Source organism: Podarcis gaigeae (genome assembly GCF_964106915.1).
Source record: "Podarcis gaigeae genome assembly, chromosome: 5".
NCBI lineage: Eukaryota > Metazoa > Chordata > Lepidosauria > Squamata > Lacertidae > Podarcis > Podarcis gaigeae.
Window position 1 is genome coordinate 4,070,894 of NC_139681.1, and position 12,995 is coordinate 4,083,888.

General features: G+C 41.6%; 1 protein-coding gene across 16 annotated transcripts in view; it reads left to right on the forward strand.

Annotated features, from left to right (window-relative positions):
• Positions 1-12,995, forward strand: part of SHISAL1 (shisa like 1) — a gene marked incomplete at its 3' end in the record, with an annotated part of 195,564 nt that overhangs the window by 161,396 nt on the left and 21,173 nt on the right. For 15 of the 16 annotated variants that reach the window (XM_083738982.1, XM_083738969.1, XM_083738973.1 and 12 more), the window contains one exon: positions 3,090-3,389. In XM_083738982.1, coding sequence (XP_083595108.1) covers positions 3,090-3,389 — 300 coding nt within the window. Of the gene's footprint in view, positions 1-3,089; positions 3,394-12,995 lie in introns of those variants that run through there. The other variant, XM_083738980.1, reaches the window with a different exon arrangement.

The following is a 12,995-nucleotide window of genomic DNA, read 5'->3' on the forward strand; positions in this document are numbered from 1 at the left end:
TTCGTCCTAAACACTTGGGATCCACATTGGTTCCCTGTGCAGAAATTTCGTGAGTGGCTTGCCATTGATAGCACTGTGTTTTTTCCTTTTTTTCTGAATAACAATGGCTCATGAGTCCAAAAAGAGTGATTTCATCAGCATCGCTATCAGTTCAGTCATTTTTCTTCCATCACTAATAGCTTTTTTAAAATTTCTTTTGCTCTTTTTAGCAGTGTCAGCATGTAACTGTTCCCAGTGAAAAGCAACATTATTTTGGTGGTTGCATTTAGCACAGTGTCTGTGAACTACTGGCCTAACTTTTTTAGAGGGGTAGCTATGTTTGTGCCGTAATAAGCCTGTTAGTCTTTGAAATCCCACCAGATATGTTTGCTCCACACACACACACCCTTTTTTTGAGAGCCAGTGTGGTGTAGTGCAGCTGCTGGGTGAGCTTGGGCCAGTCACACTTCTCTGAAGTCTCTCAGCCCCACTCACCTCACAGAGTGTTTGTTGGGGGGGGGGAGGAAGGGAAAGGAGAATGTTAGCCGCTTTGAGACTCCTGAAGGGGAGTGATAAAGTGGGATATCAAATCCAAACTACTCCTCCTACTCCTCCTCCTCCTCTGCTTCTTCTTCTTCTTCTTCTTGCTTTTTTCTTATTCAAAATTTTATAATTTATAACAAACTTATTCTATGGCTGACAAATCACACATATGCACTAAATTTACAGTTTATATCATCATCCACTAAAATAGTAGCTTTAATGTAATGCAGTGCAAATATAAAATACAGTGCTAGAAACCTATATCATATATTTAGAAGTTCTATGGTGCAAATTAATTAGTCGGTTAAGACAGCAGTGAAAAAGCCTTAAATAGTTCTAATTAATGTTCTATTTTCATGTGCTTAATAAGAATGAACCATAAATTTCCAGGTTTTTTCATTTTTTTGTCCATCTGCCCCACCATCAATTTTTGTCATGGTGCCAAAAACCCAAATTTGATTAAACCATACCTATTCTGTTGGACTTACAGAAGCATACCATTTAGGTTCTATCAATATTATGGTAGCTGTTAACAAAACTCCAACTAAATTTGGATATTTTGGTTTCACATCTTCTTTAAGATATGAACTAGAGTTCATTTGAATGTAGTATCCAATTATTTCTTGTATATCTGCAATAACTATTGAAGACCTCATAATCTTTTCACACCTCCACCAAAACATAATTTGCGACTTTCTCCCCACGTTTTCAGCATGTTTCATTAACATCTGGGTGTATCTTTGCTGAATGTTGTGGGATTTGATGCCAGCTCTGTAACATCTTATGGAAGTTTTCTATTACAAGAAGTGATAAAGTTACCATGGTGATAAATATTTCTTTCCACAACTTGTCAAAGACATTTTTCCCCCTAATCTTTGTCTTAACCTCTTCCTTGTTCTAATCCAGCTAAGTATTTCTCCAGCAGGCTGCTTAAAATGGTGTAACGCTCATGTCCCACACCAGCTCCCAGAGCATTAACTGGTACTTCTGTCTCCTGATTCATCAGATGTGAAGCTAGACATGCCCTGCTTAACCATCAGTTTATGGTCCAACAGACCCTGGGGGTTTCTCCAATTCCTTTCTCTTTTCTATATAATCAAAGAGTAGACTTTGACAAGTAAATATCAGCTGAAATGTATTCTTTGCAGTGTAAAGCATGTATAATAAACCACTTCAGGCTAAAACCTACTTTATGTTGACATGGCCTCATTCTGTTCTGAAACAGGACCAGTGCTGTGCAGCTTGCTAGGTGAGAATTGAACCATTGTATTTGAAAGAGATGAAATCATTTAAAGGTCTGGTTAAAGTAGAAAATTTGCTCAAAGAGGTTTTTCTTGTCCTTTAATTTTCCTACTTACTGGAGTAATAAAATTTACATATAAAATGCTTTCCTCTCCCTGTCGTTTAATTCCAATGGTAATTTGTGGCACCCAAATGTAATTTGTGTGACATCCTGAACAGCAAAGGATCTTGGGCAGCATAGAAACGAACCAGGCTGGGAGCAGAATGGCATAATTCAATGAGTTCGGTGGAGGTATTTGACCAAAGCAGAACTATGGAATAAAAATACTTAGTTTCCAGAAAAATATACTGGCTCCAGCCCCAACCAGACACACAACACACTTTATATCCTTTTCATTAACACCCACTGAGGGACACTTTCAACATTGGGTTTTGGAAGCTATCCCTTAAATTAGTGCTTATGGAGGCCTCTGCAACCTGAAAGCAAGACCAGAAGGAGTAATTCAGTGCTATCTGTGTTGTTCTTAGAACTGAACCACACAATCAGCAGAATCATGTGTTGTGGTTCTTACAGAACTGAGCAGTTGCATGCTTGAATGTCTCAAAAATAATAAAAACAACCAAAATTTAAAAAAACAAACCAGTGCAAATTAGGTGTCAAGGAAAAAGTTTTCCCTGCCATTCTTGTTTTCTGTAGTCTTCAATGGAAATGGCTGTTTTTAAGTGGGGGGGGGGGAGCATTTCAACACACAACTTCCCAACCTGCAGACTGAAGTTGGTTACAGTCCAGCAAAAACCTGTTGAGTTTATAATTTGGCTTTTAGAAGCAACCATGTGTTGGATTTTGAGCCACAATCTGGTACAGTGATACCTTGGTTTGCAAAAAGCCTGGTTTGCATATGTTTTGGATTACAAACATGTCAAACCCGGAAGTGCGTGTCCTGGTTTGCAAACTTTTTTGGGATTACAACCCATTTTTTATTTTTATTTTTTAGATTATGAACAATTTTGGGGGGGAGGCCCCTTGGCGAAAGCGCGCCTTGGGTTACAATCTGTTTTGGTTTACAAACGGACCTCCGGAACGGATTATGGTTGTAAACCAAGATACCACTGTACTTAGACTATGTAAAGAAAATAGGTAGCACTGTGTGAACATTGGGAGTCCCTGTGTAAGCAGCTTTGAGCTTTTTAAAGGGAAAGTGAGGTATAACCATACATTCTGGCAGACAGAAAATACTTGTATGCATTTTAAAATATTAAGTGGCTGACTGGAGTGGCAAATAGTCGTGGCTCATTATTAACCTTTGCTTTGTCTCTTTTTGCAGTAATTACAGTGCATTGTTAGGCGTCTGGATCTATGGGTTTTTTGTTGTGGTTTTGCTGGTACTGGACCTTTTGTATTACTCCTCAATGAACTACGATATTTGCAAACTGTACCTGGCAAGATGGGGAATCGAAGGGAAATGGATGAAACCGGAAGCAAGCCGGTGGATTAAACCTGCTCAGGACCCAAGACAAGTTCAGGCTCAGACTCAGCCTACGCCTCAAACACTGCAGGCAGCACACACATTAAAAGCAGAAGCTTTAAATCCGCCACTGATGTCTTTTCCCAGTTCAACTGCCTGGTAAGTTTTGAAGGCTATGGTGCCTATTTTTTTAACCCTCTTTTTGTACTGTGATGTTTTCAGTTGCCGGCTATCAAGTGTATCATTCATGACAAGGAGAGCAGGGTGATTTTGTTAATACTTTCGATGCCTGTACAATATAGAGAATATAGGCCCACCACCATCACCCGAACTAAGCCAGATCTGTGGACGCATCAGGAACAGGCAGTAGAGTCCTGGGATGGAGGTGACTGTACCATTTCAGATGAAAAATACGATTATTGCATGATTCCCCACTCCGTGCTGGCTTGTGAGCTGTAAGTGTCCACACCGATACATGAGGAATCTGTAAAAACTGGAGGGCAAAGCTTCCTATTCCATTCCCCGTTATCTGTTTGCTGTGGAAACAGCCACATGCAGTCATGGAATACCCATCATTTATTTTGCATGCATAGGTCCCTTTTCATACACTTGGCAAGAGACAGAGTTCAAGCTTGCACCTCACCTTATGGGCCGTGGATGCTCCAGGGCTGTGACTTGAGCCATCCCATGGTGAAAGAACATGGAGGAACCTGACTGGGTCATGTGAGACCCATGCTGGCAGTATTCCTTATTGGTGACAAAAGGGAGATATGGCTGTCATCCTGAAACCTTGGTCTGGCCAGCAACGTTTCCACAACAAGGTAGAGCTCTGCTGCGTGACCTTATCAAACCCAGTAACTTTTAATATATGAACTGCCATCTTAACATATGAGTTGCATTCCAACTATGGTAAAGATTCGCCAAATATTCTGTGTCTCTATCAAAGGGTCAGTGATATATTTCTAGAAAAGGAGGTGCTGGAACTCACCATGAACACCTCCCTCGTTCTATCAGAATGGCAATGGTGCCCACCTGAGAGGGGCCGGAACTAAGTTCCTGTAAGTTCCGTCTGAAAAATAGCCCTGCAAAGGGTTATAATGGCCAACCAGTTCTGCCACTTCTGGGCTCAGCCTGCAAGAAAAAAATAGTTCTTTCAGTGCTTTGCAAAATCCAAGATAAGTGGGGTATTCTGTCTAATTGACTTGGACATGTTAAAGGCTCAGAGAACTACTCTCGGGAAATCCTATCCATATATTCCTAAATAGTATAAAGTCTTTAGTAGCTGGAGCTTCTTCCTATAGTATGACTGTCATTTCATACCTTTTAAATGATTATCTAGCTTGTAATAATGTTGATAGTTTCCCCACTGTCATATGTTTTGTCTGAGATGTGTATGTGTTAATGTGATGTGATGTGCATCACATGTGATGCATTTTTCTATGAAACTGTGCACTTGGTCTGAGATTCCCTCTTTTGCTGGTTGTACCGAAATTAGTTAATAGAAGTGGTTTTTGTAGTGAGTAGCAAGGAAGAACCAGTTTTTGTATATTTTTGGTTGCTAAACTCTGCATTTCTACTTTGTGAGTAGAGATTTCCAGCTTCAAAAGCACGTCATAGTCATACAAGTTGAAAGGTGATGTTCCACACTAGAGAGAGGCCATGGGTCATTCCTATAAAAGAGGTCTGGTTACATTTGTGACTTCCCCAATTAAAAGTTTTATGATTGCACTGTTTTAATGAGAAGTGCATGAGCGAGAGCTACTAAATACACCAGCCCATGACAATAAGTAATATTTTAAGTGGCCTTGTGGTTTTCAAGTGTTGGAAGGAATGAGGATTGTAATTATATGAGGCGCTGCTTTCCAGGATGGCTATGCAGAAATCTGCTTCCAGGCTTTTTCTTTTCTGTTTCCCCACCCCCACCATCTTGTAATGAAGACAACCCGTTCTATCACAGTTTGGCAGAGTTCTCATTCCTTGCCAGCTAATGAGCCTAAGTTCATTATTCCTCATCCTACTCATTATCAAAGTGGAGAGGGAAACTTGCAAAGTTTGTTCTCTGCAGAAATTAGACAAGGGAGTAAGGGGACCCCTAGTGGTGTAGTATAGCTCACTTTCTCTCTCCCCCCCCCCATTTCTTTACATATAGTTTTCTGCTTTCTCCTGCAAAGTGCAGCATGACTACAATTATTCTAATAAAAATATGCTATAGAGTATAAGTTACAGGGTACAAGAAAATGCAGATATGCATTATTTCTGCTCCCAGTGTGAAAGCTGTGTATCTGGTATGGATAGGTATGTCTAACACACAGCAATCCTTAGTACATATGCTGCATGTGTGAATAATTCTGCCTAGCATATGGTTATTTCCAGAAAAGTATGTTGATCTAAACTGTGAATTGCTATAGTGTTCGAAACAATGAAAGGAATAAGAGTCATGGAGACAACAGAGGGAGTCTGCTCCAAGCGTAGGCTGCATAGACAACGTTTCTGTTGGATTTACGAGTGGCTTCAGTCACCCATGAGATATGCTGAAATGAGCCACTTGATATCAAAAGAATTCTCCAGAGTTTGAACTTGGAGCACAAGGAAAGAATTCACAGGAAATGGTGGTGTGGGAGATGCTACTGCAAATTAAGGTCATTCTGTGCAGCCTTTGCATGGACTATTGAGGGAAATGCATGGGCTTCTGGAGAAGGAGGTGCAAGAGAATAATGAAAGACAGAGAAAAAGGGAGCTTTTCCAATATTTATTCAAAATAAAAATGGGAAACCTGTACATGAAGCTTACGGTAAGGGAGTGGATACTTGATAGTGTAGCTGGGAAACCTCAGGGAGTAGAGCATGGGAATCTTAATCTCTGGCTTGTGGCTTTGAGCCCCATGTTGGGCAAAAGATTCCTGCATGGCAGGGGTTGGACTAGATGACACTTGTGGTCCCTTCCAACTCTGCAATTTTGTGATTCTATGATTTACCACAGAAATAATGAAGAACCTAAGGGGCTTATTGACCACAATACACTGGTTCTGATGGACACATAACAACAACCATGATTTGCATAAACCTTAATTAATAAACCACAGTTTAGTGTTACATGTGAACCCATCTTAGTACTGCAACTATGGTTTATTAAGTATAGTTTGTTGGGGGAAAACAAGCCATGGTTTGTTGATGGCTTACTGATCTTGACAATGGTTGAATCTTGTTACATGTGAATCCAGACAGTCCCTAACTATGGTTTAAGTGTAGTTTGTTTTCTTTGCTTCATCAAAGTCACCTCAGACAATGCCACACAAATGATGAGCTATAACCAGCTTTGTTCCTGCTTTACTGCTTGTTGTGTGTTTGGGAGAGGCAAACCACAACATGAAACTATAACTTCGCCCTGCATAGCATGACAGCAACATGGCCAAGTGCTGCAGCTGCAGTCTTCACTCCAGGAACCTGCCTGCTTGCTCCAAGCTGAATTCCCTGCTCCCACTCCTGCTACACTGGCATGGCCCAGTCAGTTGAGAATATAGGGAGAAGGGGATTGGATGGTTCTGGCCTGGGAAGCAAAAGAGTGATGGGCGACATTAGATGTTGGAACAGATCATAAAATACATTGCATTATTTCTGCTTTGGGGGGAGAGGAGCTTAGCATGTTTTCCAAGCTGTTCCAATTCATGCCTGGGGGAAATCACCCCTTTCTAATTTCATGCAATTTCAATAAGCTTATTTTCATTTTCATTTTGATTAGAGGAGAATCTAAATAGGACCCTTTGTTCTGAGATGCTCTGTTGTGTTTGCTCTAAACCAGAGCCAATCTGAAATAGATCAATAGCTCTTGTTCTTACAGTGGCCTAAATGGAAATTCCAGGTCCAAACTGCCCTAACTTTGCAGAATCTATATCTAGGGACATGTGAGTCTGGTCTGGGACCATAATAAATTCAATTCACTATATCTAGGGACTAGAGCTACCTATCTGGAAAACAAAGAAGGCAATTTGAATCTTGCTGTTGAACTGAAAAATGTTAGATTAATGAAGTGTGACCCAACCTGTGTAAGAACTTTTCAGTCCACACATCTGAAATCTGCCTCTGTTTTCCTCATTATGTGTCATTACAGTTTCCACAAGATGTGGCTGTGTGCTTCACATGAAGTTCTGAAGTGTTGCACGATGTACTTGTTTATGGTTTAATTGACTTCTCTTTCTGTCTGAGGACTGAGCTTCTCACGATAACTTCCTCAGAAAGCGGGGCATGTGCATATGGACACATGAAGCGGCCATATACTGAGCCACGCCATTGGCTCTTCTAGTCCAGTACAGCCTGTTTTGACTGCCAGTATCTCTCTGTGGCCTCAGGCAAAGTTCTTTCTAAGCTCTGCTTCTGGAAATCCCTTTAATGACAAAGTGTTGAGCCCATCATGCGCTTTGCCACTGAGTAATGGGCCCTCAACCCTAGGAGCAGCTGCTGGGTCTTTGGGATATTTTGTTTGGTGAAATGGATGAGTTCCACTCCATCAGGCTACTTTTTAAAGTTCTTCCTCTCTGTAACGTGTGAATTAGCCAACAGTGTGTCATCAAGTCACCACATAGTGCCAAGAAACAGAACTTCAGCGGGGGGTGTGCAGTGAGAGACCAGCTTGGTCTTTTTAGTCATATGGGGCAAAATCTGGATTAGGGGATACATGAATATGGTTTTCAAATACCTGAAGAACTGTGATGCATAAGATGCAGCAAACTAGTTTCCTTTTGTTCCAAGTGACAGGACTATAACCTATGAGTGTCAGTTGTAAGGAAGCTGATTTTGCAAAAATATGAAGAAGCATTTCAGTAATAAGAGCTATTAGGCATTGGTGCAGTCCGATTGAGAATGCAGTCTCCTTTATGTTCTATCACTTTATGCTGTTTGTTGTTGTTGTTTTAATTTGATTTTACAACACTTGGATGTCCTTGAAGGTCAAAAACTGGCATATGAATTTTAAAGCAAATGAATAAATCTATGCAACATTTTGTTATGTACTAGACCTAAACTTATTTTATTACTTTGAGAACACAAAATGCATTGGCTTGCATTCATCCCAATTGAAATCAATGGGAGTTAATTAGACATAACTAACTCTTCACATCGATTTCACTGGGGCCTAGGTGTGACTAATAGTTTGATTCTCAGTGCCTGGAACCACCAGAGGCCAGCAGAGAAAATTTCCTGAAAAATTGAAAAGCTGCCCTTCCGTCCTGGGGGCGGGAGCCCTGACTGCTCCCTCTAGCCCTCACTGGCAGACATTCTTCAGGGAACTGCACAAAGATGCTCAGCAGCCTTTGTTATGTGCAAGCCCCTCCCTACACTCACTCGCTTGTGATGGGGAAGAAACGCCTGCTGTCTTGATTTGAACCGGAGCAAACCACAGTTTTAGTTTTCCACTGCAACTTAGCTATTTTGTGTCAATGCTGGAAGGTTTAAAAATTAAGCATGTGTTCCGAATGCTGCAGTCTGTCCACATCTTGAATACTGAAGGTGACTCCTAGAGAGAGCACTTTCTTCTTCGTTGAAGTTTCACTCGAGGCAAATGTTTTTTATTGCCAGTGCTTTTTTTCTTTAAAAAAATGTTTAGGGGTACTCTCATTTTCCTACTCATATTGAAATCCTGCCACTCAATGAGGCCAGACTTAGATTCACAAAATGTTTAGGGGTATGCATACCCCTGCATCACTCCATCAAAAAAGCACTGGTTATTTCTTTTGAAATGGTTTCTATTCAGATACGGCCTGGGCAGGGCAGGAGTAGGGACCCCTTTTCAGTCCAAGGGCTGCATTTGCTTATGGCGAACCTTCCACTTGCCTTGTGCCCATGGTGGGCAAGGCCAGAGACCAAAGTGGACGGGGCAATAAATATGACTCTCACCTTTCGGATAGTAAGGCTGTATTGCAGCCACATGGAAGCCAGAGGTTTCCACGCACACACATCTCACCATCCAATAGAGCAAGAGCCATTATTACCCTGGTTCAAGGATACATTCCTGCCAGGCAGAAGCACCAAAGCAGGGTGTGTGCTTGGGCTCTCTGCCCAACACCCGGCTAATAAATGTAGTAAATGTATTCAGTGCCCTTCAATGGATGATGTCCCAAAGTATTGTGGTGGTGGGTGTTCCAACGTGAAGACTTCAATAGCAACAAGCAAACAAACAGAACAGTATGTCTAGACTGAATCAACTGTTTTGAAGGTGAATCTTCGTCAGCTGATGATGACATTAAATATGTGGCATACAATGAATGACAACAAAAATAATACTGAGCAACCTGCATGTAAATAATGAATAAATAATAAATGAGGAATACATACCAAATAATTATTGTTGTCATTCATTGTATGTAATATATTTAATTTCATCATCAGCTGACGAAGATTCACCTTCAAAACAGTTGATTCAATCCGGACATCCTGCCTGCGATGTGGTGTTCCCAGCAATTCATTACGCTGACTACTTCTTGGTTATGGACTGATACATACACACACACACACACACACACACACACTATATATGTGTGTGTGTGTGTGTGTGTGTGTGTGTGTGTGTTGTTGACTTGTAAATTTTGGATGACATTCTAACCACGAACAATAATACATTTTACTAAATTTATTAGCCACGTGTTGCAGCTGTATTGGAGCAGATTATTCTGTATTGGAACACAGGGGTTTGTTTTTGGCCCCTTGATACAGGGCAGAGAGGTGATTTTTGCCCTTGACCAACCCAGGTTTTGCTCTGGCCTTGCTCATCGCTGCCCCAACCTCCAAAAGGTTGCCCACGAGGGACTGCAGTTCTTAGACACAAAAGCCCCCCGCCCCCGCTCCATACCAAGTCAAGGCAAAATAGGCTCTCAATTATTCCCATCATGGTAGTTGAGAGTGCAGGGCGGCCGCAGCAGGGGGATATTTTCTTAGTAGTCTTTAAGAGAACATTTGTATAAGTAGAAATGCATGCTGTTACATTGTTAACCATCATTTTTCTGTTTTTGTTCTTATTTGCCTTCTGAAGCATTAAACGGGGATCCTATGTTAGGATCAGGTGAGTGTATCCCACACAGTTGAAACAGTTGTAATCACAACTGTGATGGGACAACACCCCACCCCACCCCCAAACCTGGCTTGCCCCATGTTTCCTCTCCCAGCTCTTCCCTTTCCCCTCTAAAAATCTCTGGCTGTTGACATTGACATTGCCTTCATGTTATCCTCTTGTTCTCCCCTCCTAGTAGCGCTGCAGTCCTAACCCCACTTACCAGGAACTAGGCCCCATTGAATTCATTAGGACTCCCTTCTGAGAAGACGCTGTTTAAATTGGGCTGTTAGACATGGCAAGTTTCAGTAACCTTTAAATTTTTTTAAAAAAATCAGGCACAGAGTTTCTGTTCACCCCATTGATGCCATTGCTCAGGTTCTCGTTGACTTTAGTAGAGTAAAAATGTCTCACAGAAGCAAGAGTTTTCTTTTTTCCTTGAACATGTCGCAAGGCATGATCGAGCCATGGTTAAGCACTTTTTACTTATAATTATTTCAGTGACAGATATTTAAACACGTGGTTCATTTTCCCATTGAAACCAACACGACTGCAAAGTGCTGGGCTGGATTTTGACCCTAGTTAAGGACAAAAATGGCATTTCAGGCATTGCTCCTGAATCAAAGGACCAGGGAAGAGGAAAGCAGCCATGAGCTCCTCTCCAGAGGCTCATATGCCTATGCAGTCTTGCTAAGCTAAAGTCTGGTATACAGTGGTGCCCCGCAAGACGAATGCCTTGCAAGACGAAAAACTCGCTAGACGAAAGGGTTTTCCGTTTTTCGAGGCGCTTCGCAAGACGAATTTCCCTATGGACTTGCTTCGCAAGACGAAAACGTCTTGCGAGTCTTGCGACTTTTTTTCACTCCCCCCCTTTTTCTAAGCCGCTAATAGCGCTAATCCGCTAAGCTGCTAATAGGGATGCTTCGCAAGACGAAAAAACTGCAAGACGAAGAGACTCGCGGAACGGATTATTTGCGTCTTGCGAGGCACCACTGTAGTGTGTTGTGCGACAAATTATTTCAAGAGGAGATGCTACTTCTAAGTTGAAAAGTCAGTACTTCGGTATTATACTTGTCAGCTTATACAGTGGTACCTCAAGTTACAAACGCTTCAGGTTACAAACTCCACTAACCTGGAAGCGTTACCTCGAGTTGAGAACTTTGCCCCAGGATGAGAACAGAAATCATGTGCCGGTGACACAGTGGCAGCAAGAGGCCCCATTAGCGAAAGCACGCCTCTCGTTAAGAACAGTTTCAGGTTAAGATTGGACCTCCAGAACGAATTAAGTTCGTAACTAGAGGTGCCACTGTAGTCTGATTTGGGGAAGAACTGAATTCATACTGAACAAGTGGCAGGCACTGATTGCAAAATATTCTGGGGAATCTGGACCATGCCATGTCACAAACCCATGACCAACTTATTGTATAAACAAATCATTCTCCATGCTCAACCATTTCAAAGGTCAGTGCTTTTAGTTTTTTCAGTCTTACTACTTTACATAGTCTCTGATTATGGATCTGCTCTGGTTAGTCTCAACAGCAATAAAACCTTCTCTGTGCAAATATTAAAAACAGCTCATTCATCACTGACTACAATTTTCAGGGCATGGCACCGCAGCAGTTCTTTCCATACTCGGATTAAAAGAACATACAGATTTCCTCGAAATCACTGCTGGAATTGTAAAAGCATGCTAAATTTCAATGAGTACCGTAATGGGGGTTTTAAAGTAATGGGATTTTATTTTCCTTTGAGCTGCCGGCTTCCTTGCCATGGCACAAAAGGATTTTGAGACTGTTCTTATAAGATGCCTGCAGTGTAGGGGACCCTGCAGTGCTGGGGTGACACAGAAAGCCCCAAACGATGTGAGAGGTTTGCCTCTTCCCCACAGCAGATTCAGCCCATGAGAAAATGGGTGTTGGCAGACCAGGCTGTGTGTACCACATGACCTACTCTTCACCTCTCAAGACGCCAACTGCCCTCAGATGCAACGAAGGGTGCTGTCTGGTGCTGAAGTAAGAGTCAACTGCTGGTCCAGTCAGCTTTTGTGCATGGAATAGGAGGGGCGCCAAATGTCCTTTGCCCCAGGCAGCAACATCTCTTGGGCCAGCCCAGGTTATTCCTTTTTTAAAAAATAATTTTTATTAAATTTCCAATTGACAAACCAATCATATCACATTAATTCCAAATTATACCAATACCTAATAAACTCCAAATATTTAGCCAAATTTTAAATTTTTGTTGGGGTTACCCATGCTTCGAGTTCAGAAAGGGTCCAATCATCTCATATTTCTGCTGCTTTGATGTTCACAAGTCCCATCTTTCCATCTCTTTGTTGTTATCCTTTACAAATCCCGTCTTCCAATCTTCTTGTTGTTATCATTTTTTTTCTTTATAACCTCTGAGATTATCTCCACAAGCGAGTTGAAGCAAACATTATTATAGTCCTGTGTGGATTTTCACGCTGATCCAAAAGTTCTATTCAAACGGCAGGTGCCATTTCAGCAGTTCCCATAAGATACAACCTAAGCATCTGCTCATTAACTTTCCCAGACCAGTTGCTCCATAAATCAGCCTTCTCAGGGGAGTTCTTGCCAAATCAAATGTCGAATTCAGATATGATAACAGAACTGTGGCTTCCTCCCCCTTTGACTGTAAATCTTGCAACAAAGTCTGTCTCATAATGGCGGTTCCCAATTAGAACTGCGTCATCCAAAAGCCTTTCGTTTC